This window comes from Pogona vitticeps, chromosome 1 (assembly GCF_051106095.1).
Source record: "Pogona vitticeps strain Pit_001003342236 chromosome 1, PviZW2.1, whole genome shotgun sequence".
NCBI classification, from domain to species: Eukaryota; Metazoa; Chordata; class Lepidosauria; order Squamata; family Agamidae; genus Pogona; species Pogona vitticeps.
Genome location: NC_135783.1, coordinates 294,336,369 through 294,360,063, shown reverse-complemented (window position 1 = coordinate 294,360,063; position 23,695 = coordinate 294,336,369). Strand labels below are relative to the sequence as shown.

Sequence of the window (23,695 nt, the reverse complement as noted above, 5' to 3'; positions counted from 1 at the left end):
GCCTCGCTTTACGATTGCCCCGCATTACGACAAAACCGCATTATGACGATCTTTTTGCGACTGCAATTGCGATCGCAAAACAATGGTCTGAATGGGGGGTTTTTGCTTGGCGATGATCGGTTCCCTGCTTCGGGAACCAATTCTTTGCAAAACGACGATTTTCCTCCAGCTGATCGGTGGTTTCAAAATGGCCGCCGGGTAAATAAAATGGCTTCCCGCTGTTTTCTGGGACGGATTCCTCGCGAGACAGCCACCGAAAATGGCCACCCTATGGAGGATCTTCACTGGACGGTGAGTTTCCAGTCCACTGGAATGCATTGAAGGAGTTTCAGTGCGTTTCAATGGGCTTTTTATTTTCACATTACGACATTTTCGTTCTACAGCGATTTCGCTGGAACGAATTAACGTCGTAATGGAAGGCACCACTGTACTCGTATAGAGATAACCATCAGCACACTCTGGGATGCAGTAAAGGCTTGGTGCTTGTATTAAAAAAAGCTTCTTGGGTTAAGAATCATTCTTTCTCCTCAGAGAGAAACCAGGAACTTGAAAAAAAAAAAAACACAAGAAGAAATTTAGTATGTCCCTACTTTGCAAAACACAACGACAAAAGTACACTGGTGTTACTTAGATATCCAGGGACTTACCTTTTATTAAACAGAAATACTATGACTCTTTCCAGATGATTACATCTGTTAAACATTAACAAATTCTCCCCCCACCCCCAAATGTATCTCTACATCCCTAAACCCCACTTATGGACAAGCTCCTTTCTAAAGCAAAATTTAAAAAGTAAGCTCCAAACACCAAGTCTTTCTCACTGAACCTTTCTCATTTGAGAAGATCCACCAAGCAATTTAAATACTCAAGCCACATAAAGCATCAGGTGTGAGTGGGTTAGATCAGTGGTCGGGAAACAGGGGTAAATTACCCCATTTGGGGTAAAAATGAAAATCCTGGGGGTAATGAGGATGGTCAAGGCAGCGCGACTGTCCTCATTACCCCCAGGCATTTTATTTTCCACGATGTGTATACCTACAAGGACCTGAAGCAGTGCAATGCAACGTCAGGTCCTTGTGTATGCGGGCTTGCCTTGCTGATAGAGGCGGGTCCTGGAAGCCTGGAGGAAGCCTAGGAGCCAGTCCACGTGGGCGGGTGAGCTGCTGTGGGCAGGGCGGGGTCTGCCAAAACAAGAGGCGAAGAGAGCGAGCGAGCACGCAACTTGGCAAGGAGGGGAGGTGCCGCAGCCAGCCTTCCTCGCTCTCTACAGCATACTACAGTGGTGCCTCGCACAACGAGTGCCTCACACAACAATAAATTCACAAAATGATGGCTTTTTCTGAAAAATTTGCCACCTCACACAACGATGTTTCCTATGGGGAATTTTCGCACAACGATTTTGGGACCATGCTTCACAGAACAATTGCATTTTGGGTCCCCTGTTTCACCTAACGATGTTTTCAAAAAAGAGTGGGAAAAGTGGCTGTTTGGCAATGCTAATTTGTTCTTCTAACTGCCTGTACCCAGGATGCATTGCGCCTGTGCAGGGAAGGGATAAAAAAAAACCTTCCCCATGCATCCTCGGTTTACTTTCCCACATGCAGTTCAAAGGTTGGCTTTGCCTCTTTGCTCTGTCTTGTTGGTGCTTTCTGTGCTGGAGAACTTTCAAAGGTAAGCTTGCATTTCTTCTCCTGGGTGGGAGGTGGGTTTTACAGTGTATCTGTACTGTACTGTATTGCAAAACTTTGATGATTTTTGCAAGGGGGAATTTGGGTCTGTCTGGCTTTGGGGATTTTCGCTTAAGGACAGCAATCCGTTCCAATTGGAACGGATTATCCGGTTTTCAATGCATCTCTATGGGAAATGGTGTTTCACAGAACGATGTTTTCACAGAACGTTTTTTTTTTGAACCAATTAACATCGTTGTGCAAGGTACCACTGTACTACCCTTGCCCCGCCACACCACCTCCGCTCCCTTTTCCCTTCAGAGCAGGTCCGAAGGAGGGACAAACATCCACAGGGGAAGGTCTTGGCTAGAGGCGATTCCTCATAGCTGTCCCTCGTTGCACCGCATCAAGCAACAGCAGCCGAAAAGAACAAGACAGCGAGTGCTGGGAAGAGTCTTTGGCCGTTGGCACCCAAAGTCCTCTCCTCCCAGCTCCTCCTGCGCTCCATCAGGCTGTGCTTCCCCTTCGCCCTCACCTTAAAGCACGCGGGCTGCTGGGGAGGTGGGGTTGGGGACAGCGAGGGTGCACGTCCACGTGGCAACACCAAGAAGAATTTGGAAAGGAGGCGGCGGCAGGTGTAGGGGGGGAAGGCCAGCTTTCCTGCCTCTTCCTTCTCCTTTGCCTTTACAAGCCTGGAGGCACTATTCACAGGTAGCAGGCAACTCCCCCCCTTCAGGGAAAAGCCCAAATGGCTGAGAAAATGTAAAGCCATGTCCCCTGCCACTCTGCTTTCCCAGCCTTTTTCCTTTTTGCTGTCCCCAAGGCCCCTGAGGAAGTCATTTGGCGGGTTGGGGATGAGAGGGGAAAGGAGGCTTCAATTGCTTCAGTCCCCATTTCTTGCAGAAGAGAGAAAGTGAGCTAAAGTAGGTGGAATTCTCCCCCATTTCCCCAGACAAACACTGTGTTTCCCATCCCTATCTCCCTCCTCATCTCATGCGGCTGCCCCTCAACAGCCCAATAAAGCCACCTTTAAGAACTCCTCATGAATTAGCTTCAACCACAGCATCAAGAGGGTACCTGCCTCGACTTTCCCTCTTCAGCACCCAGCTGGTTGAAGCTATCAAAGTAATTTTGAAAAGATTCAATAAGATTTTGAATTCAAATAATATATGATTTCCTTCCTTTCAAAGCAAGGGGGCAATGGTGGCATACATAAGATTTTTGGGGGGTAAAAGGTAAAAAAGTTCCCTGACCCCTGGGTTAGATGGATCCTTCTATAAAGCATTTCTAAAAAAATATTGTCACCTCCTTCTAAGGCTATTTAACTCCACACTAGAATGCAACAGAATTGCAGCTGCTTGGCAGCTCTCTTGCACTTTCGAAAGAAAAGAAAGGACCCAGGGGAGCAAAACTATTTCACTTATTAGTCAAGATGCTACACTCTTGATCAACAAATTAGGAGAGATCAGAGGGAGATCTGGACAGAACACATAATTTAAAGTACAAGCCCTTTTTTTTTCAAACAAAACAGTATCCAGCAGAACAGAAAATACTTATATTATCTAGTTTCATTAGAACAGCAAGTCTGCAAATGGTTATCCTTCTTAGGCTGTGTTGTTTCTTTCACACAATCCCACCGGGAGTGAGAGAAGATTTACTTAAGGATTGGCAATGCTTTACCTTAGCACATTATTACAATTATCTTACAATGTAAGAAATCACAAATATCCTTCAGCACTAGGTACCAAATTTGATCAAAAGGAAGTCTTACTATCCTTAATAAAAATTACTATGCCACCTCCCAAACTGGTCTTTTTGACTTAGGAAAACAGAAAAATAATCTAGACAAGATTAGACATTTTCCAGTAATACCTCACACAAACAAAATGATGAATAATATTGTCAATCCATTTCTTAAATAGCTCCTTAAGACCTCATATCACTGGCAAAAGAGGTTCCCATTGACCTTTTTTTTGGTTACCTATTTATTTTCCATGATGACAAATGGTGTCAATTTAGATCTTGGCAAAGCCACTGCCTGTACTATCTATATGGTTTGTATAGTGGCTAACAACTGAAAATAAGTTTACAGCTTAAAGAACATTTTGAAGAAGAGGGAGTAGGCTGGTTTCAGCTCTCCCAGGTCACACATTTTGCATCCATCCCAGATGTGAAAAAACAGTACTGTGTTTCCCTAAAAACAAGACAGGGTCTCATATTAATTTTTGCTCCAAAAAAACACACTAGGGCTTATTTTCAGGGAGTGTTTTATTTTACAGTCATGTCATCTTCATTTGGTTGCTGCACAATGGTGGAGGGCGGGGTTTCACTTAATTGGGGCTTATTTTTAGAGTAGGGCTTATATAATCAGCATCCTGAAAAATAATACTAAGGCTTATTTTCAGGTTAGGTCTTATTTTCAGGGTAACAGGGTAAACTTTTTTTTTACTAACCCATACTGAAGAATTGCTTCTGATATAAGTTTCAACAGGGGCGTAGCCTCCAAAATTTATGAAATATTAATGAACCATTAGTATAGGAATTTGACTGGACCCAGACTGATATGAGAAGCAGACACTGGTTAGCTCATCTCCAATGATTCCTATTTGGAAAAAGATGCCTTTTAGATCAATCTCTGCTAATGCCAAACTGCAGTTTCAAATTAATACATCAATGGTATTGCACTCCATTGAAACTATATTATATCAACAGGAACTCAAGTCCCAAACGCTGCAGGAGTTTCAAGGAAGTTGGTTTTCTTCTTTCTCCTATTAACACCAATGTATCTGTTCATCCAGTCATTCCAACTCTTGCTAATCTATGAAATTATGTGTTTAATCTTACTCTTTTATTTCTTTATTCTGAAGTTACAATCTCACACACTTGAAGGTTGCTACCAAAGCTTTGGGCTATCACTGATTCTTCAACTCACACTGGCTGCTTTTAATTTCATATTCTGTGGGTACACTGTCTTTTGGTAATTATAGTTATGGTTTGTAACCAGTCATTTGTTTATTTTTGAACAACAAATAAAAATTACAACAAAACAAAATGAAGTCCAGGTGAATTTAGTGTGCATTCTCCTAGAAAAATCATGGCAGTAGAGGCTGCATGAAAGCATATAGTATGAGCTATTGTAGCAGAAGACATTAATCATGCTTGTTTCTTGAGGACTTGACTATCCCAGACACAATAACCTGATGCTATGTGACAAAACTGTGAGTACATGCCTCTACTTAGCTCCCTTTTGTGACGAATGCCTTACGTCACTTCTGTCAGTCATAGCAGAACCTCATTTGCATGAGTCTATGAGAGTACTGGAGGGGTGGGGTCAATTAGATAGTTAGAGGAGTTAGGAAGAGAAAGTGAAAGAGAAAATGAGAGTGTGGAGGAGAGAAATTGAATAGTCAAGACAGATAGTCAGAGAACTTGAGAGAACTGATATTATTAATAAGTTGGTTAAAATGAATGAATAAATAAAAATAAATAAATCAACAAATGAAGAAGTGAATGTGTAACCAAAGATAAGTTTTAATGAGTGATTCTATACAATGATTTAAAAAAAATCTGTGATTCAAATTCAATCTAAATAAACAGGTTATGTTGGCAGCAAGTGTCTGATTCAAATATTGGGCAAATGTGGATAAGGGATATCCACTGGTGGCAGCGAATGAAAGAGAAAACGTTTGCCAGAGTGAACCTTGGTTTGGGGAAAACAAACAGGGAACACTGGGTGGAACATTATGGCTTGCAACTAGTCATTTGTTTATTTTTGAACAACAAATAAAAGTTACAACAAAACAAAATGAAGTCCAGGTGAATTTAGTGTGCATTCTCCTAGAAAAATCATGGCAGTAGAGGCTGCATGAATGCACATAGTATGAGCTATTAACTTGGTAGCAGAAGACATTAGTCATGCTTGTTCTTGAGGATTTGACTATCCCAGACACAATGACCTGATGCTATGTGACAGATGCGTGAGTATACATGCCTCTACTTAATTCCCTTTGTTTTGCAGATCATACAGAGGTGGGTTGCAAGTAGATGCAAATTAGCATTGTTTGAATTTGAACAATCAACTGTTTCTGAGCTACTCTTTTTTAGATATATAATAAAAACATCTAAATAACAACCCAGAGGCACCAAATTAAAAACTAAAAATAGTGGGTTCTGAAATAAGAAATAGGCACATGTTTTGGGCACATCTGAATTGGCACGAAGCAATCACGAAGAATGACAATTCAAGTCAAAGTTAAACCCACATTCGTGTTTGTTTGCTATTTTTCTTGTTCCTGCTATATACAAAAGCAGTTTTTCCTGACAAATGAATCAGTGGTTTAAAACAAGGCATCAGGCCAAAAGGTTCATATCAATTATTTTCCTTGGGCCCCATTGTGTTATGTGGATTTCTCCCTATGCTACAGTTAAAATACTGCACATTTAGATTCAGTTTGTGAACTTCATTTATATAGGCTTTTCTAAGTGAAGGACTCTGTTGTAAGGCCCGGCCAATGTGTCAGACAACTTTCTGGGGAAAGGAGCAGAAAATAGATAGTAGTTTCTTGAGCAGTGCCTGTTGGTCCATATTCTATATCTTGTTCAAGGGGTGTTCAAAGTGAAGTATCAGGTGGATCACTGCTCTGGAGAGTCACAGTGCATTTGCCAAAGCTGAAATGCTGTAATTACAGTACTCTGACATGGTGACTGAAGTTCTCCTAGCAAGTGACTGCCAATCCCTCCCTTGCAGTGCGTGGGAAAGGATAATTCAGCCTGCCTCATGGGAAAGTTAGTCCTGTTGAGATACAGGGCTTTTCTATATGGCTGGGTTGAATGTAGCTAAACAGGAGATCCAGTATGGGATTTGGTGTGGTCCTCGCATCCAAATGACACACAGACCGCAGGCAGCCCTATTTGGTCTGCAGCAACCTGCTGTCAATTAAACACTTCCTTGGCTCCATGGAGGGACTGTGGAAGTGAAAAAAAAAAATGCTGGTTTTAAAATTACAGGCAAACCTCGACTTATGAACATCCCTATCTACGCACATTTCTACTTACGAACGGCTCCGTTCGCAAAAACTTGTATCGACTTGCGAATGGAGCCTCGACTTACGACCGAAAAAAAGGTAGGGGAAAAGGGCGTTCTACCAGGAGAGGGCTTCCCCTGGTAGACTTGGTCTACCCCCAGGAAAGACTGAAAGTGCCGATTGTGGTGATGGGGACCCCCAGGAAGTCTCCAATGGTGGTGGGGAAGCCCTGGGAGACCTCCTGGGGGTCCGATCATGGCGGCAGAAAAGGGTGGGAAATTTTAGCCAATCGTGGTGGTGGGGGGACCCCCAGGATTTGTTTGTTTTTGTTTCTTGTTTTTTGTAGTCCCAACGTGAGTCTTGAAGTGTTTTATTTTCAATATTTATTTGTATTTTTTTTTCTTCCCCTGGAACGCATTAATTGGTTTTCAATGCATTCCTATGGGAAATGGTGCCTCGACCTACAAACTTTTCGACTTGCGAACACTGTTCCAATACAGATTAAGTTCGTAAGTTAAGGTACCACTGTATGCAGTGCACATTTGTTGCTGTAATACACACTTTAAAACACATTTTTCTCCACTTCCTCAGCCCTTCAGCAGAGCCAAAGAAATGTTTAATTTGCCAATATAGTGGAGTGGCTCTCTTTACTGTATTAGTACATTAAAAGAAAATGGCTCACTTTGCTTCATTTCCAGCAGTCACACACCCTGGAAACAGACCAAAAAGGAGAGATCCTATCCACACACACAAAAAGCAGAAATGCCTGAAAGGGGGTCAGAAAGGATAAGGCAGGATCATTCTGGAGGTGGGTGGTTTGCTCCAGCAAAAATGTCAACTGACTGCCACCTTAAGCAGCCTGACCCTGCAGTGGACCAAACAGTGGGCTAAACTCTGATATAGTCAGCCTCACATGTGATGTGTTATGTGCCTTTAAGTTGGAATTCAACTATAGCAACACTAATAGGGCTTTCAAAGTAAGTGAGATGTTTACGGAGTAGTGTTACCATTTCCACCTCCCCATGAGTTTCCATGGCCATGTTTTCAAACCCAGGTCTCCTGAGTCCTAGTCCATCACTATCCATAACGACTATCTCATATTTGGTGTCGCAAATCCAAATTAGAGTTGGATCAATGTTTCCTCCAACGTTTTCCTCAAGTGCCACTTGTTTCCCCCTTCTGTAGTTTTACCTGCTTAAGGAAGTACATGGACAGTATTAGGCCAATAGCAGCCCCTGGACCAGGTCTTCTCAGAGTTGGGTTGCTTTGGAATGCAACCCAAAGCGGGTGATACGCCACTGAAGAAAATAAAAATTTACAGTATTTTATCTCACTTTATCTTTCTTCCATTCTAATCTTCTATACAACCTCTACCAGGAAGCCGTATAAGACAACACAACCTCTATATGTTTACTTGGAAGTAAATGAAAACTGCTCCAAAAGTGGCTGTTGTGGGTTTTTCAGGCTCTTTGGCCGTGTTCTGAAGGTTATTCTTCCAAACGTTTCGCCAGTCTCTGTGGCATTTTCAGAGGACAGCACTCTGTGCTCTGGTGTAGTTGGCTTGGGAGTGCAGTATTAATGGCTGTGAGATAGGCTTTTCATCAGTAACATTGAAAATACAAAAGTAGAAAAAGGAAGATATATTTTATTTTATTTTATTGCCACCTTCTGCCCAGGAACAGGACCCAAGGCAACTTGTAATAAGAAGAAAACTCTCTTAATTTGAAGATTCTTTAGTCTTGGAATCTTGAGGAATGTTATGATTTTAAATTTTGTTTTTGCCTAAAAAGCCAGGTCTTTAATTGGCTCTTAAAAACACCCAGCGAGGGTGCCAGGCAAATCTCTGACAGTAAGGTGTTCCAAAGTCGAGCAGCCACTGCCGAGAAGGCCCAGTTTCTTGTTCTTTCTTTCCAGACCTCCCTCCGTGTTAAGCCCCTCAGCCGTCTTTCCTGGCTATAGCAAGTGACTTGAGTAGATCTAGGTGGGAGGAGTTCCACTAGGTATCAAGGTCCTAAACTGTTTAGGGCTTTATATGTCATCATTAACACTTTGAAATCAATGCGGAAATGAATGGGCAACTAATGCAAGGCAGCCAGAGTGGGAGAGATATGCTGGTATTTTCTTGTCCCATTAAGAAGTCTGGCCGCCACATTCTGCACCATTTGAAGCTTCTACATCAATCTCAAAGGTAGCCCCACGTAGAGCGCATTACAGTGATCTAATCTCAAGATTACAAGCTCATGGACCAGAGTGGGGAGGGCCCCACCATTAAGATAAGGACACAGCTGGGCAATCCGCCACAGATGGAGATGGGCGGAGCGGACCACTGATGCCACCTGGGTTTCCATGGTGAGTGTCGGATCCAGATGGACCCCCAAGCTGCGAACCTCACTCTTCGCGGTGCGTTGCTCCCCCAAAAGAGAGGGAGTTTCCCAAACCACCAATGGAGGGACCACCCACCCTCAGGACCTCCATTTTGTCCGGGTTCAGCCTCAGCCCATTCTCCTGCATCCATTGCAGTACAGCCTCCAGACAGCGTTGAAGGGACAGAACGGCATCCGCTGAGGTAGGTGAAAAGGAGATGTAGAGCTGAGCGTCATCAGTGTACTGATGACACGAAGCCCCACACCCCCTGATGACTCCCACCATCTACAAAATGGTACCAGATGTGCCAGCCTCTCCATGAGGATGGGTACATGATATTTTCCATACATCTATGTCAGTATTACCACCAACCTGGACACAAAGACTGCTGCCACAGAATTTAAAGATTAATGCTAATCCATAAACGATTGCAAAACTCCTTCACCTCTCCTCAGTAACAAAGATTTACACCTCTAGAAGTAGGATAGGATAAGTAAAGCCAGGATAAATACTTTATATAGGACTTAATTGAACAATAGGTACATCCTTTCCCATTTTTTCGAATGTTTCCCAGGACACCCTTCTAACCTATGGGACGGATAGCACAACATTTTCTAATAGAAATGTTTCATCTCAAGAAACACTTAACTGCTTGGGCATCAGCCTAAGTAATCAGCTCAGAGAAGGAAGATACCAAAATGGTTCTCTTTCTTAGTTGGAAGCCAAGAGACACATTAAGAAGGTAGTTCCTATTCTGCTGTTGTTCCTTCTCTACTAGCCAACTCCCTCAATTTGCATTTCTAGAGTAGCATGAACTTTTCCCCACTACACTTTGCTAGGCCCTGCCCCATAGTAATCTTCTCTACTCCTCTCAGTACTGCAGCTAAGACTGTTCATGACCTGAGTTTGATCCCAACGGGTTCAGGTAGCTGGCCCAAGGCTTACTCAGACTTCCATCCTTCCAAGGTTGGTAAACTGAGTATCCAAGCTTGTTGGAGGGAGGGATGTAGCCTGCAAAATTAAATTGTAAACTGCCCAGATAGTGTTTTCAAAGGCCAAGTGGATTCTGAGCCCAGGCACACGTCTTTCTTTCTCAGCTGCCTGAGTTTATGAGAGTGTGTCTGAGTAGATTGGGCAGCAGAGTTGTTTAGACAAGTTGTCACCTCCAATTGCTGCAGTGTTTTCTCTCTGTCTGTCCTGCTGTTCCAACCTCTTCTCTTCAGAGGTAGACATTCCATTGCTCTTCTTTCTTCCCCAATTTCCCTTAGCTGGTCACTTCAGATGAGGTTCACTGTGGATGTCAGATGTATGTGATGCCACTTTGCTATGTTATTTTGAGTGTAATATAAAGGAACTAGTCTAAATGGAAACCCCCAATGCCTCATTAAACAGGAACAGTAATGGTGTTGGAGCTTTCTTTTACTCCACAGGAGAGGCTTCCATCTTACCTCTTCACATCACAAGGGAGTACAAAGAATCCATGGCATTCTACAATACATGATCTGTGAACAGAAGGTTCCTTCTTGAAATATAAGATTTCCATTTAATTATTTTATGGCATAATATAATATTTTGATTATAAGACACACTGAGAAGATTACAGGTTCATTTTACTTGAACCTTTGGAAGCTTCTGACTTGGAAAGAGCTGGCCCTTATTAAATTGTTTCTGGTGTACTTTTGAGGCTTCATTTTTTTCTGTTAAAGGATAAATGAGAATAAAATACTAATTATGTGATGTCTAACCATTTTTATTTATTTTACAATACACTGCAAGAGAACTAGAAAACAATTTCAGGCTCAAGACAGAGATAAGTACCATATTTTTCTGTGTATAAAATAACACTTTTTCCTAAAATAATTGAAGGAAAACTTATTTATTATTTATTTATTTATTGGACTTATATACCGCCCCATAGCGCTACAAGCACTCTCCGGGCGGTTTACAATTTTTTTTAATTATACAGGCTACACACAGGCTACAGGCTAAAACTTGAGGGTCGTTTTATACTCGGAAGTAAGGAGGGGTGGAAGTGATCAAAGTGTTTTGATCCCTGTTTCCCCCTCCACATTTTGCAAAGGAAATGAAGGGGGAAAGTGATTTCTGCTTTCTTCCTACATTTTCGTTGCAAAAAGAAGCTTCCCCTCTCCAGATTTTGCAAAGAAAATGCAGGGGGAAATCAATTTCTGCTTTCCCCCTACATTTTTATTGCAAAAAGCAGCTTTCTGCCTCCAGGTTTTGCAAAGAAAATGCAGGGGCGATTCCTACTTTCCCCTTGCATTTTCTTTGCAAAACGTGGAGGGGGAAAGCTGCTTTTATTTGCAAAGAAATAAATTTTGTTTTAGAAAAGTGGAGGGCGTTTTATTCATGGGGCGTCTTATACACGGAAAAATGTGATAAATACATATTATTTTCTGGTAAATAGGCTCACCATTCCAAGATTCCGTTTTTGCTTAGCTACTGGTAGCACAGATCTTATTCATGTATATGAGAAGTCAGGATGGATTTTCTTCAATAAGCACCACCTTACATTTGGTTAAACTGAATCTAATTTTCCATTTTACTGTGCAATCTCCCACTTAAAAGAGGTCTTTTTGGAGCTCTCTGCAATGTTTTTATATAAATAAATTGGTGCCATCAGCAAATATGACCACATCCACTTTAGATTCAAAGAATCCTAAATCAAGAAATGTTTTAGACTGATCTCGGCAAATTCAGGAGATTTCAAAATTAAAGTGTAGGTCCTCCACAGTGGACTGAATATGAATATGATTATTCCTGCAGATTCATTAAGAACTTTGATTTGGAGATATGAATAATGCATCTCCAAAAATGGATACATTTATACTCAGCCTCTACAACCAAACACAGACAGAGAGGAGGAGCTGAAGTTTTGTGACAGGCAGACTCTAGCATCTACGCACCGCGCCTTGGATTCTATTGGTATTTGTGTAAGATTTGTGTAATTTGCCACAACCAACTTACCAACTTATGAGGTACCAGGTCACATCTCAGTGGTGTGATTGAGCACAGGTCCAGGCCCAAGATACACCCTGATACCTCATCAATTAGCTACAATTAACCAGGGTTAAGCTACATAAATCTTATGTGAACACCAACAGGATTCTGCTTAGTGACTATACTCAGCAGGTTTCTCCTGTACTACAGACCTGACCCAGTGTTCAGTGCTTTTTTATAGTTTCCACTATATGGATACAGATATATATACAAACCCAGTAAGATGGCCCCCTCTCCCACAAAGACATTTAGATACCATGAGGATAGCCCAGATCTTTAACAATTGGGCTACAGGCAAACAGGCCACAATCCAAAGCTATTTGTATGTAAATTATGCACTTTCTGGTTTTTTGAAAAGCTTCCTTCTCAACAAGAGACTTTATGTCATTATATAGAAAGCTAGCGGCTGAAAAGAGGCAACTCTTACATCAAATTAACTCAGCAATTTAACTGAAGAAGGTATATATTTAGCTTTATTCTTGGCCAGTTCATGAAATATGAAATCACTACTAAAACCAGAATAATTTATTGCCTGAACAAACTGAACATCTTCAAGTTCATTAATGGGCAAACTCTTTTAAGGTGTTTAATATCATAAATCTGCTCTCTTTTCTTTCTTCCCTTCTATCTCGCTTTCTTTTAAGAGCATGTATAGGAGAAACTTACAATGTAATTTTATATGTACATACCACAAAGTACATCCTACTGAGCTCATAACAACTTAGACTACTTTTGTGCTGTCTTAAGAGATTGCTACTCCTTTAGAGTAAATATAGGATTAAGAAAAAAATATGATTTTCTGGATTGTGGCCATGATACAAAATACAACAATAGCATTTCATATGTTATCAGTGCTGGTGATAGACCATAAGCCAAGAAATTGCTGGCTGACACAAACTCATTAGATAGCCTTGAACAACACACTGCATCTCAGCATCAATTCCACTTTCATCTATAACATGGAGTCAACATTATTGATCTCGCCTACGAAGTTGTTACAATTTATTTATTTTTTTACAAGGGTAGTGAAGGTATGTAAAGTCGTTTGAAAATATTATATAAATGTTAAAACAGGATAATTAAATGTGGAGTTCAACAAGGAAGCCTCAGAACAGATCATAAACTGTTTTTCTTTCTGAATACTGTATGTCAGAGCTACCTAATATTAAAACTGAGAGCTGTGAGGTATTTTTCTGCCTAAATATGAAAATGAGGAAGCCAGCAAGAATCAACATGTTGCTCAATACAACCATTCTACCACCTTAAATATTTCTAGAGAAATAGTTGTTATTCATGTTAACATTCTTACCTAGAGAGCATGCCCAGAGGTGTAACATTAAGTGATCCCATCAGCATTGCCAAGGCCATCCCTGGGGCCTCTCGTTCTATTACTTCTTTAGTAGCCTGTAATCAAAGATTAAACAGCAGACTGAGTGAAAACAACAAAAAGAAAGCAAAATGAATATGAAACTAACTAAAACAGATGGACTCCATCTTTTCCCTAAAAGCTACCCAGAATGAGTTTCTGCAAAAGTCACAAACTCAGGACACAGATATATTGTATGCTCACTTTACTAAAATCAGCTTCTGTGGTAGGCTATATCCATTCCACCACAATGCTAGAACTTGCTGTCAACACATCTGTTTTTGGTTATGCAAAAGTAATCATGCATAACCATTAGAACACACAGCTAAATAAAATGGTATTCGGTTCAGCAGTAATTCAGAATCACTGGTCACAAAGTAATCAAATCGTATAAAATGTGATTTGTCTAAGCCTCACCAGGAACAGCAGATTTCCCAGGGAAATCCAAGTAACAGAGATACTACATAGGAAATGGCTCATATAGCTCAAGTAAAAGCAGAGACTTCCACATATAGCTAGAAAACAATCCTATCTGAAATTCAGGGGAGCTGCTATCAGTCACAATTGACAATATTGGACTAGATAGCCACTGATCTAGTTCACGATAAAACACCTTTCTGTGGTCCTAAATTAAAACAATGGATAGAAGTACAATATATTAAAGTTACTTTCTACAAAATCACACCTCTGTATTAAATAGGGGGTTGACTGCAACATTATGGGGGAAAGGAAGGACTGAAGAAAGACAAGTGATTGTCTAAGTATATTATTTCCCCAAAGGAACTCTGAGTTCAAAGTCAAGCTAGCAATCAGGTAAAAGAAGGGCAAGTGATGATGCATGCTGTCTAGTTTCAGGAAGGCAGCAAGGAAAGCCCTTTATTCCCATATAATGGGTCTAATTTATTTTCCAGAACAAGACAGCAGTCTGCTTATTCCCCTGACCACCTGTTGGTAGGGTGAATGTAACACAATGATTTTTTTAAAAATCAAATTGATTTAAATCATGATTTAATTTTTTAAAATCATTGTAAAAAAATCCAATTTTTAAATTTAAATAGTGATTTAAATCAAATCTACTCTGTCTATTAATCAATATAATAGCTGCCTTCTGGACTAAGGAAAACTCACAATGGTTTTTGCAGCAAAGTTGTCTCTGTCCTTAGAGAGAGGGATCATGGATCTTTTTGTCCTGAGACTAGACAGACTGAAATATAATTCACATAGGCATATTTCCATCTGACTCTGCTGGGAGTCTAAACTACATAGCTGCCCTGCTCTCAACCTGGATAAATTTTCTGAATCTTTTCCTCACTGCTCTGTGCTCCACGTCTTGATCAACAAAACTCCTATTTTCACCTGGACGAACTACAGAAAATAATTTCAAAACTGTGTATTCCTTTGTTCCTGCACACTGGTCTTTTTTATTTAAAGGGTGTCTCGGAAAGGACCACAAATTTAAAACCAAATTTAATTTTTGGAGGCAGGAAGAAGGAAAGTATAGATTATTTAACATTTCCAGAAAACTTTCAGAGATCAATAGTGTGGTGTAAAACAGTGGTTCTTAACCTTTGTTACTCAGATGCTTTTGAACAACTCCCAGAAACCCCAGTCAGGACAGCTGGTGGTGAAGGCTTCTGGGAGTTGCAGTCCAAAACTCCTGAGCAACCCAAGGTTAAGAACCAGTGGTGTAAAAGGTTGCTATCTTACCTTAAGTACAGAACTAGCTTTTTATTAAGTTCATCTGGTTAGGAGTCTGTTTTCAAAACAAAAAACAAATCCCCCACAAAAGTCTTACTATTCACCCACCACTATCTGAAAAATGTTGTCCCAAATCCTAAACATAGAGGACATCTTTTTTTTTTCCTAACAAGGCAGGACAATGACAAAGGTCACCAGCTGCAGTGCCTAATTGAGGCATATTAACGAGATACTGGTGCTATGTTGGTTGTGCACCTAGTACACCTTATTTATTAATCTCAGGTGCTCCAACTTCCACAACTGTGGGGGAAAATAGTATGTTGGCATAGTGGTTGGTTGGCATAAGTGATCAGACAATGAATACATATTTCTACAACTGAACTGAGACACGAAAAACAGGATGTGATGCTAAATTCTTGTAGGTTCTGTATCTGATTTTTTTAAAAAAACAATTTCTACATGAAAAGAATAACAGTCTCTGGCAATCTCCTGTTTTGCTTTCCAAAGTATAAACAAGAGATATGAAGACAGTAAACACATGACAGTTGTGAACAGTTGTTTTGAAGAGGTGTGACATGTGTTGTTGATCCTTTCACCTGCAAGCAATGGCTATTTGCTGGCAAGTGATTTATGTAAACAATCCACCACTTGGTAGCAGCCAGCTGTTCCTAACAGACATAAAATACTGCTGTGTAGCATGATCAAGTAAGCGTAATTTAGAATATAAATAATCAGTTATTTCTCACACCAAAATCAGAAGATGAAGCAACTGCAAGAGACTCCTTGTCCACAGAGAGATATAAGGATAGCTTTTACATAGGCTTTTGAAAACTTAAACCTGGTTAAAAAAATTAATTTTTTTTTCATTTTAAGTTTTTCAGAGCCAGTTAAAAACTTGGCTCTTTAGGCAGGCGTTCCCTCCTGTCAATACTTGACTTTATTTTTATTATAATTTTCTATTTTCCCATCTTGAGCATTACTAAGCATTATTAATCACTATTGTTTTGAATTGTTTTTAGCTGTTTTACTTTACAATGTTTAATGGAACCTGCCCAGAGTAGACTTTGTCTAAAAGGGCGGGATAGAAATCTAATAAATAAATAAAATAAAAATAAATGGATGAGCTCTTTTAAAAATCTTTCTCTCTGTGTATTCTTATTATGCTTAGAAGGTAAAAATGCTTTTTATCTTACATATACTTATTTTAAGAACTTTGATATTTTTCTATGTTTATATAAGAAGGCTTTTAAGATTTCTAAAGACTTAAAATTATGATGCTTTTTATTTTAAAATTATATATTGTAAATATGTGTTGTTTACCCTTTGGGGCTATGTGTTCCTGTATTTTACAATGTAACGTAAAATTCTTTTAGGTACTTTATTGTGCATATATTTTGATCTTGTATTTTTACTTCATATACTTATAGCTTAAGTTCTATTTTCATATATTTCAGCAATTGTACCTACAACTTTGTTCAAAGCTCTAAGAATTGTTTTAAAACATACCTGTGACTTCTGAAGTTTCATGTTTTCAACAGCTCTTTATTTTATGAAACAGAAGCAATATAGATAAATAAATCTTGGAAAAAAATTAAGTTTTGGAGATGCCTAGAATAATTGCAACAAAGAAACTAATTATACTTAAGATACCCAGATGATTTTTGAAATGATTGTCAATTATTTTCTGGGATAATGCCAGCTATAATGAACCTAGAAAACTCTTGTCAGCTATAAATATAAAGGCTTTTGTGATTTGCCCTACAAGTCTGCCTTTAAGTTGGCGAATTGGGGAGATTATACAGAGCACCCCAAGGTGCTACCAAAGGAAGTGGTCCTTGACATTTTCAAAGCCCTCGCATAATTTTTCCTTCAATTTTTGGCAGTGGATATATTTCACTAAAAATGCACGATTTCATGAACTTGCATGATTTAGCACAACTTGATTTCTACATTTCTAGCCACTTTTTTTTGAAAGTCATGTTTATAACGTCTTCCCACAGAGATAATTTTTTCAACCCATGGATTTGTACTTAATATTTCTCCTTGTGCAGATCACAGTATTCCACAAGTGCTTAAAAACAGTAATTGATTTATATGCTATACAATACAGTGGTGCCTCGCTTAACGGGTGCCCCGTTTAATGAAGAAATCGCATAGTGATGAAGATTTTGCGTTCGCAAAAGCAATCGCACTGCGATGTTTTAAATGATGAAAAATTGCTTTGCGATGATGGATACCCTGTTTTGCTTACCGATCATCGCAAAGTGATGATTTTTTAACAGCTGATCGGCGGTTCCAAAATGGCCGCTGGGTTAAAAAATGGCCACCCGCTGTTTTCTGGGATGGATTCCTTGCTTACCGGACAGCGAAAATGGCCACCCTATGGAGGATTTTCATTTAAAGGTGAGTCTGAAGCCCATAGAAACGCATTGAAGGGGTTTCAATGCATTCCTATGGGCTTTTTAATATCGCATAGCAACGAAATCGCTTTGCAGCGATTTTTGCTGCACCAATTATCATCGCTATGCGAGGCACCACTGTATATGGCATAAGGAAAGGGAATAAGATGACAGAAATCCAACTAATAGATGAGATATGCCAGCTGCCACTGATCAACAACATTGTATTATGACCTAGTTGTCTGTTTTAGGAGGTGACTATTCCACATTAAGCAATCCCAAATACACAATCCATGAGAAGTTATCTCCATATTATAGTCCATGTACTCCAGTTTACCTCATGTCACAAATCTTACAGAAGAAATACCAACATTCTACTGAGTAAAATAAGTTCTTTAAGAGTGATGACATTGCTAGCAAATGGAAACTGTTGGCAATTAAAGAATTTCTGCTTTGATCCTGGAGTTTGCCCACAACTCTTCTGTAACCAGTCTGAATGCAGGTGAGTTGGCCAAGACATGGAATTGAAGAAGGAACTCCTTAATTACTGGCAATCTGCAGGAATCAGACAAAAAAAACCCCCAAAAAACCACAAGCCACAAAATTTGAAACCAGAGATAATGTTAGTGGAGTAGCATTGGAAAATTTGATTTCAGCTGTAACATTAATCTTTCTTATCAGACAAAACAAACAAAACAAGAGACAAAATGTGGCATCTTAAAGACTGTTATAATTTACTGTAAGCTTCCATGGATAAAATCCACTTCTTCGGACATAGGAGTATAACTAAATGACTGTCATATTTACGCACGGTTTCATGACCATGTCAATACACAAAAACCCATTTCAGAACATTTCAGTGTACAGTACTTGGATTCTCTTTGAGTGATCTTCAAGTTGCTGTTTTAGGAGGAAAGACCCACTACAAAATAAGACTTGAAAGAGAAACAGTGGAAATAAGGTATATATCGATGTTCGAAACCCGCCTGAAAGAACTGGATATAAATCAAGGGTTAAATCATTGCCAAGTGTGAAATCCTACACTGATTCCTGCAATCTGTCACTTGCCTCAACTACCCTCTCACTACCTTTTAGACTGATAAGTCAAATTATTCACAGCCCAATTGTCTATCCCATTACTAACGAACCACTGTCACTTTGACCAGTATCTGTTCCCAACCTGGTCATGGGGCCATGCATAAATATAAAAGTCATATATTCTTACTCTTATGTCTGAGGAAGTGGACTTGATCCAAGAAAGCTTACGTTATAATATAGCAATTAGTCTTTAAGATACCACACTGTTTTGTCTATTTTTGTTTTGTTTTGTTTTGTGGTTTTGTCTGATAAGAAAGCTAGTGTTACATCTGAAACCAATTTCTGGAATGCTCTTATTTATTTATTTATTTATTTATTTATTTTATTTTATTTTATTTTATTTTATTTATATGCCGCCCACTAACATTATCTCTGGTTTCAAATTTGAATTTGTTTACAAGATTAGCAACTCATAAATCTGAAATTAGATACAACACAGAGCTTTCTACTGCTGTATCTGTTCCCGCTCATGAGGGGACCAAGCATAAGCAGTTTGACAGCATGCAACAGCACGCTTGCTAATTATACATAAGCCTGAATTTTCAGCAATCCTCTTATACTGTTTTATGTCAATCTCTTTTCCTTTTTTACTGAGTATGAAGAAATGGAGAGGACTGGCCAACAGTAAACGCATACAGTTTTAAATATAATATTAAGTCTAATGGAAAGAATCAATATTTGTTATTTTTAAAAACCCACATTTAACTGCAGCTTCTTTGCTTTATTCTTTATGATTGGTTACACATTATGGGCAATGGTTACAGCCCTTATGTTATTGTATGGTGAAACAGATACCAAGATTTTACTTGACAAATGTCCAGTTTACTTAATAAATAGAAGCACAGAGCAAAAATTAAAATTAAAAGCCTAACAGCAGTCTCTTAACATCAGTTGCTGAGAAACACAAAAGTCATAATGTCAGCACACTAATATCTTGGTTTGCAAACATATGGTTAGCCAATGTGGGAATGGAAAGCTGGACTAGTTAGGCCTTTCAACTGACACATGAGAGATTTTCTCATGTTTTTTTTTTAACTTGGGACTCCTGGCGTTTTCTGCTAGACAATGCTCTGGGAAACAGTGACTGTTAACCACTTAATGATATCTCTACAGGATACATCCTGTATAAAAGATACAAAATTAAACCCATAAAGTGACTAAGCAAATATTTGATCAGTTGGATTGTTAACAGTTAGGACCAGAGAAGAGCTGGTTTAATATTCTTCATGATCATTCTCAGGGTTCCATATGGCACAAGCTATTCAGGGCCCCATTGTCATACACAGCTAAGGAGCTTCACAGTGCTGCTGAGGGTCCCTTTCAGCATATATAGAGCCATTAGGTTAGTTTCTATAAAGGTATTCTATATAAGGGGGACAATTTCTATGACATGTCATATTTTTTCTGAAACCTATGTTTGAGTTAAGAACAACCGTGGTGCTGGATGAGGTTCTTGAGAGTCCCCTGGATTGCAAGGAGAATAAACCTATCCATTCTAAAGGAAATCAACCCTGAGTGCTCACTGGAAGGACAGATCCTGAAGCTGAGGCTCCAATACTTTGGCCATCTCATGAGAAGAGAAGACTCCCTGGAAAAGACTCTGATGTTGGGAAAGTGTGAAGGCAAGAGGAGAAGGGGACGACAGAGGACGAGACGGTTGGACAGTTTCATCGAAGCAGCTAACATGAATTTGACACAACTCCGGGAGGCAGTGGAAGACAGGAGGGCCTGGCATGCTCTGGTCCATGGGGTCACAAAGAGTCGGACATGATTAAAAGACTAAACAACAACAACATGTTTGAGCAACATGGGTGGTTTGAACATGTTTATGAGTAAACTGGTGAGAAACGCCAGATTACTCATAAATATGTTTGAACTTGCTTATGGGTTCAAATGTAGGTTGAAGAGAGAATGTGAAATGTCATAGAAATTTCCCTCAAAATTTACTCTGCAGTATTTAAATCCTGCAACTGTAGTAAATGTTCCTGGGGACATGGTGTATGTGTACAGTCAAAGAGGGATACCTTATAATGTAATGTCCAAAATTCTGTTGTGTAGCTTAGTAAGTTGCAACTACAGCAGGCCCACTGATTCAGTGGGGGTTTAGTCAATTTATCTTAAAATTTCACTGATTCAATGGGCCTTCTTTTTTACACTAAACAACAGATTTTCAGCTATGAAAATAACAAATTTAGACATTCAGGGCAGAATTTACTACCGGAAAAAGAAGACTTTTAGCCACTTGAACAAGGATCAGATCCCTTCCAACCACTATGAAATAATGACAATCTGGCCTAAAGTACCAATTAAACTGTAACATTCAGCTTTACTCATCTAAGGATTATAATGTTTCTATGAACTTTTGCTCTATGTCGCCTAAGTTGTGTATTTTGCAAAAGGCAGAACTTTAGGAAGCTGGGGGACTCATCCTGTAGCCCTATTATCTGCTGTATGCCACATCCACAACTGCATTCTGTTTGCTTTAAATACACAGTATTAATTTGCTGCCCAAATTCATTTAAAACCACTTGAAGCAAGCTTTAAAGAATGCAGCATGAAATATGTAATAATGAGGATCTGAAGTTCCTGTTATGGGGGATGTGGACCCTGTTAAGCAAAGGAAAGTCATATACTCAGTACAGGACACAAATTATGAGGTTTCAGAAATGGGACCCATCTACACAGTTGTCTCATTCAGGTGTTATGGACCTGAGCCACTGCAGAATTTGGAAACTTCTTTTTAATTATTTTAAATAACCCAGTAGTGGCCAGAATCCTATTGTGAGATACCACAAGAGTAAAGGAAATTGTACAATAATTTTGCATTTTTTCAGCCAACTGTCACATTTCTAGGTGTGTAACTGAGTGTATGATTCTAGCATGCAAAATAGTCAGAACAATAGCACATACAAGTTATGCAATCTTGGGTTTATATATGCAAACCAGATATGGTTCTGGCCACAGTCTACTATGCTTGTGTACATAACTAGTATTTCATGTCTGAAAAAATCATTTTGCAAAATCTAGACCAGAATGTGATTTATGCCAATCCCATGAGAAACATAGTTGTATATGATGCAATTTGCAAATGCTACAATAGAATTATTAAGAGTTGACTTATTTGTCTTCTGAATTTTAGCTATTCATATATAGTGTCCTAGTGCATTTACAACAGAACACCAGCACCACAGTCCTAAAGTGAAAATTACACTAATACTCTAACAATATACCATTCAAGAGACCTTCAAAAACACTTAAGACCACAGGACTTCGAGTATGACTATAAATCGTTTACAGCAGGGGTCATCAATCCCCGATCCGTGGCCCACTGCCGGTCCACGGGCTGGCTGGAACTGGGCCGTGGACACGGATCTCTGCCCCCCCCACTCGGGGCAAGTGGATGGGCAGGAGCGCGCTCCAGTGATCCTACTGCTTCCTGCCTGGCCAATCCTTCCCGGAAAGAGGTGGGCCAGGCTGGATCGCATGGGATGCTGCTGCTTGTCCACAGAACTTCCTCCTTCTGGGGCCTCCTGTCCAAGCCTCGCTCCCACCCTTGTGGTGGTGGCGCGGCCACCCACCCATGCTGAAGTGAGGCTGGGCCACCACTGCCCCAAAGAAGGAAGGATGGTTGGACCAATGGGTGGGCAGACGGACAGGCAAGCAAGCGACACAGGTGTGGAAGGTGGAGATAAATCCCATCCCTGTGTCACCGTCCTGGGGAGAAGAGGAGCCCAGTGCACCACGTCTCGTTGCCCTGGGATCCCTGGCGGAGCAGGAAGAGGAGGCGAGGGGGAAACCCCGTGTGTCAGGCCCAATCCTGTGCCTACCTCCCATTCCACGCCATCACCTCCCCTCTGCTGTCCCCGGGTAGTCCTTTCACCCGCAGGCCGCGCCACGCTAGCCCTGCTGGGAGAGAGCCCAGCTCAGGCGGGGAGGGGCAGCAGCAGGGGCCCCCTTTCAGAGCTTGGGGGTGGCGAGAGACTGGTAGCGCTGGCCTCTCGGGACCTTGGCCAGGCAAGAGGCCGCCCGGGCACACAGGGCGGGCAGCCAAGGGCACAACTCGGAGGGCGTCCCCACTGCTACTACGACTACTACTACTGCTGAGGTGGTGCAAGGCAGGATGCGTGTTTTGGATTTAAAAGCTCCCTGGGCCTGGCCTGGAAAGGTGGGCTGGGCGCCCCGGTTGCTGCTGGCAGCAGCCAACAAGCTGCACCAGGCATGCCTGGCACAAGCCACCAGGTCTTAATTAGCCCTCCCTCCTCCTCCTCCTCCTCCTCCTGCCCCCCCATTAAGAGGCCGATGGGATGGAACGGGGGGGCAGCAGCAAGAGGAGACCCAGCCACCCCTGGGAAAAGGACCCACCCACCCTGTCCCCACCCCGGAACTGCACAGGGATTTGTTTGGACATGGAGGAAGGTGCGTCTCGATGGCTGCAGGCTGGCAGGGAAGGGGGAGTGGAGGACAGCTGCACGCTGGCACACATTGGAGGGTCAGTTCCTTCTTCCCGCCCCCACCTTCAAAAAGCAGGGGAGAAAAAGTGGTCCCCAGGAGGCTGAGGAGGCTTGGGATCAGTAAGGTGCTGCTTTTAAAAAAAGTTTTGGGTGGCTTTTGTTTTGTGGGGGGATTGAGGATCGGTGTTGTTTTGTTTTTTGGTGGGTTTTTTTTTCAGTCCCAGCATGGGACTTGCTCTGTTTACGTATTTTTATTTTTATTTTGGTGTTTTTCTTTTCCATAGCCCCCCCCACTTGGGAACAACAAGAATTAAAGTTAATAAAGTGTGGCCCTAATTAATCCTACACCTGTGTCTTGCCTCTTTATTCTGGGGTGGGGGTGGGGACAAAGGGCACAATACATGTAATGTGTTTGATTCATAGCTATCCTCGAACAACCTACTGCATAACAAGTACCACCACGCACAGACGTCCCCCCCACACCCCCATTCACAGATGCCAGAGGCAGCACCCCTCCCGGTCCTTGGAAGAATGGTCTTCAACAAAACCGGTCCCTGACATTAAAAAAGTTGGGGACCACTGGTTTACAGATCAATTCAGCTCACTACTG

General features: G+C 40.8%; 1 protein-coding gene across 48 annotated transcripts in view; it reads right to left on the bottom strand.

The window, feature by feature from the left end:
• Positions 1-23,695, bottom strand: part of GPHN (gephyrin) — a 454,199-nt gene that overhangs the window by 222,771 nt on the left and 207,733 nt on the right. For 40 of the 48 annotated variants that reach the window (XM_072986103.2, XM_078390238.1, XM_072986093.2 and 37 more), the window contains one exon: positions 13,383-13,477. The exons of the other annotated variants lie outside the window; for them this stretch is intronic. In XM_072986103.2, the coding sequence (XP_072842204.2) occupies positions 13,383-13,477 (95 nt within the window). The remainder of the gene's footprint in view (positions 1-13,382; positions 13,478-23,695) is intronic. 48 annotated transcript variants of the gene reach the window in all.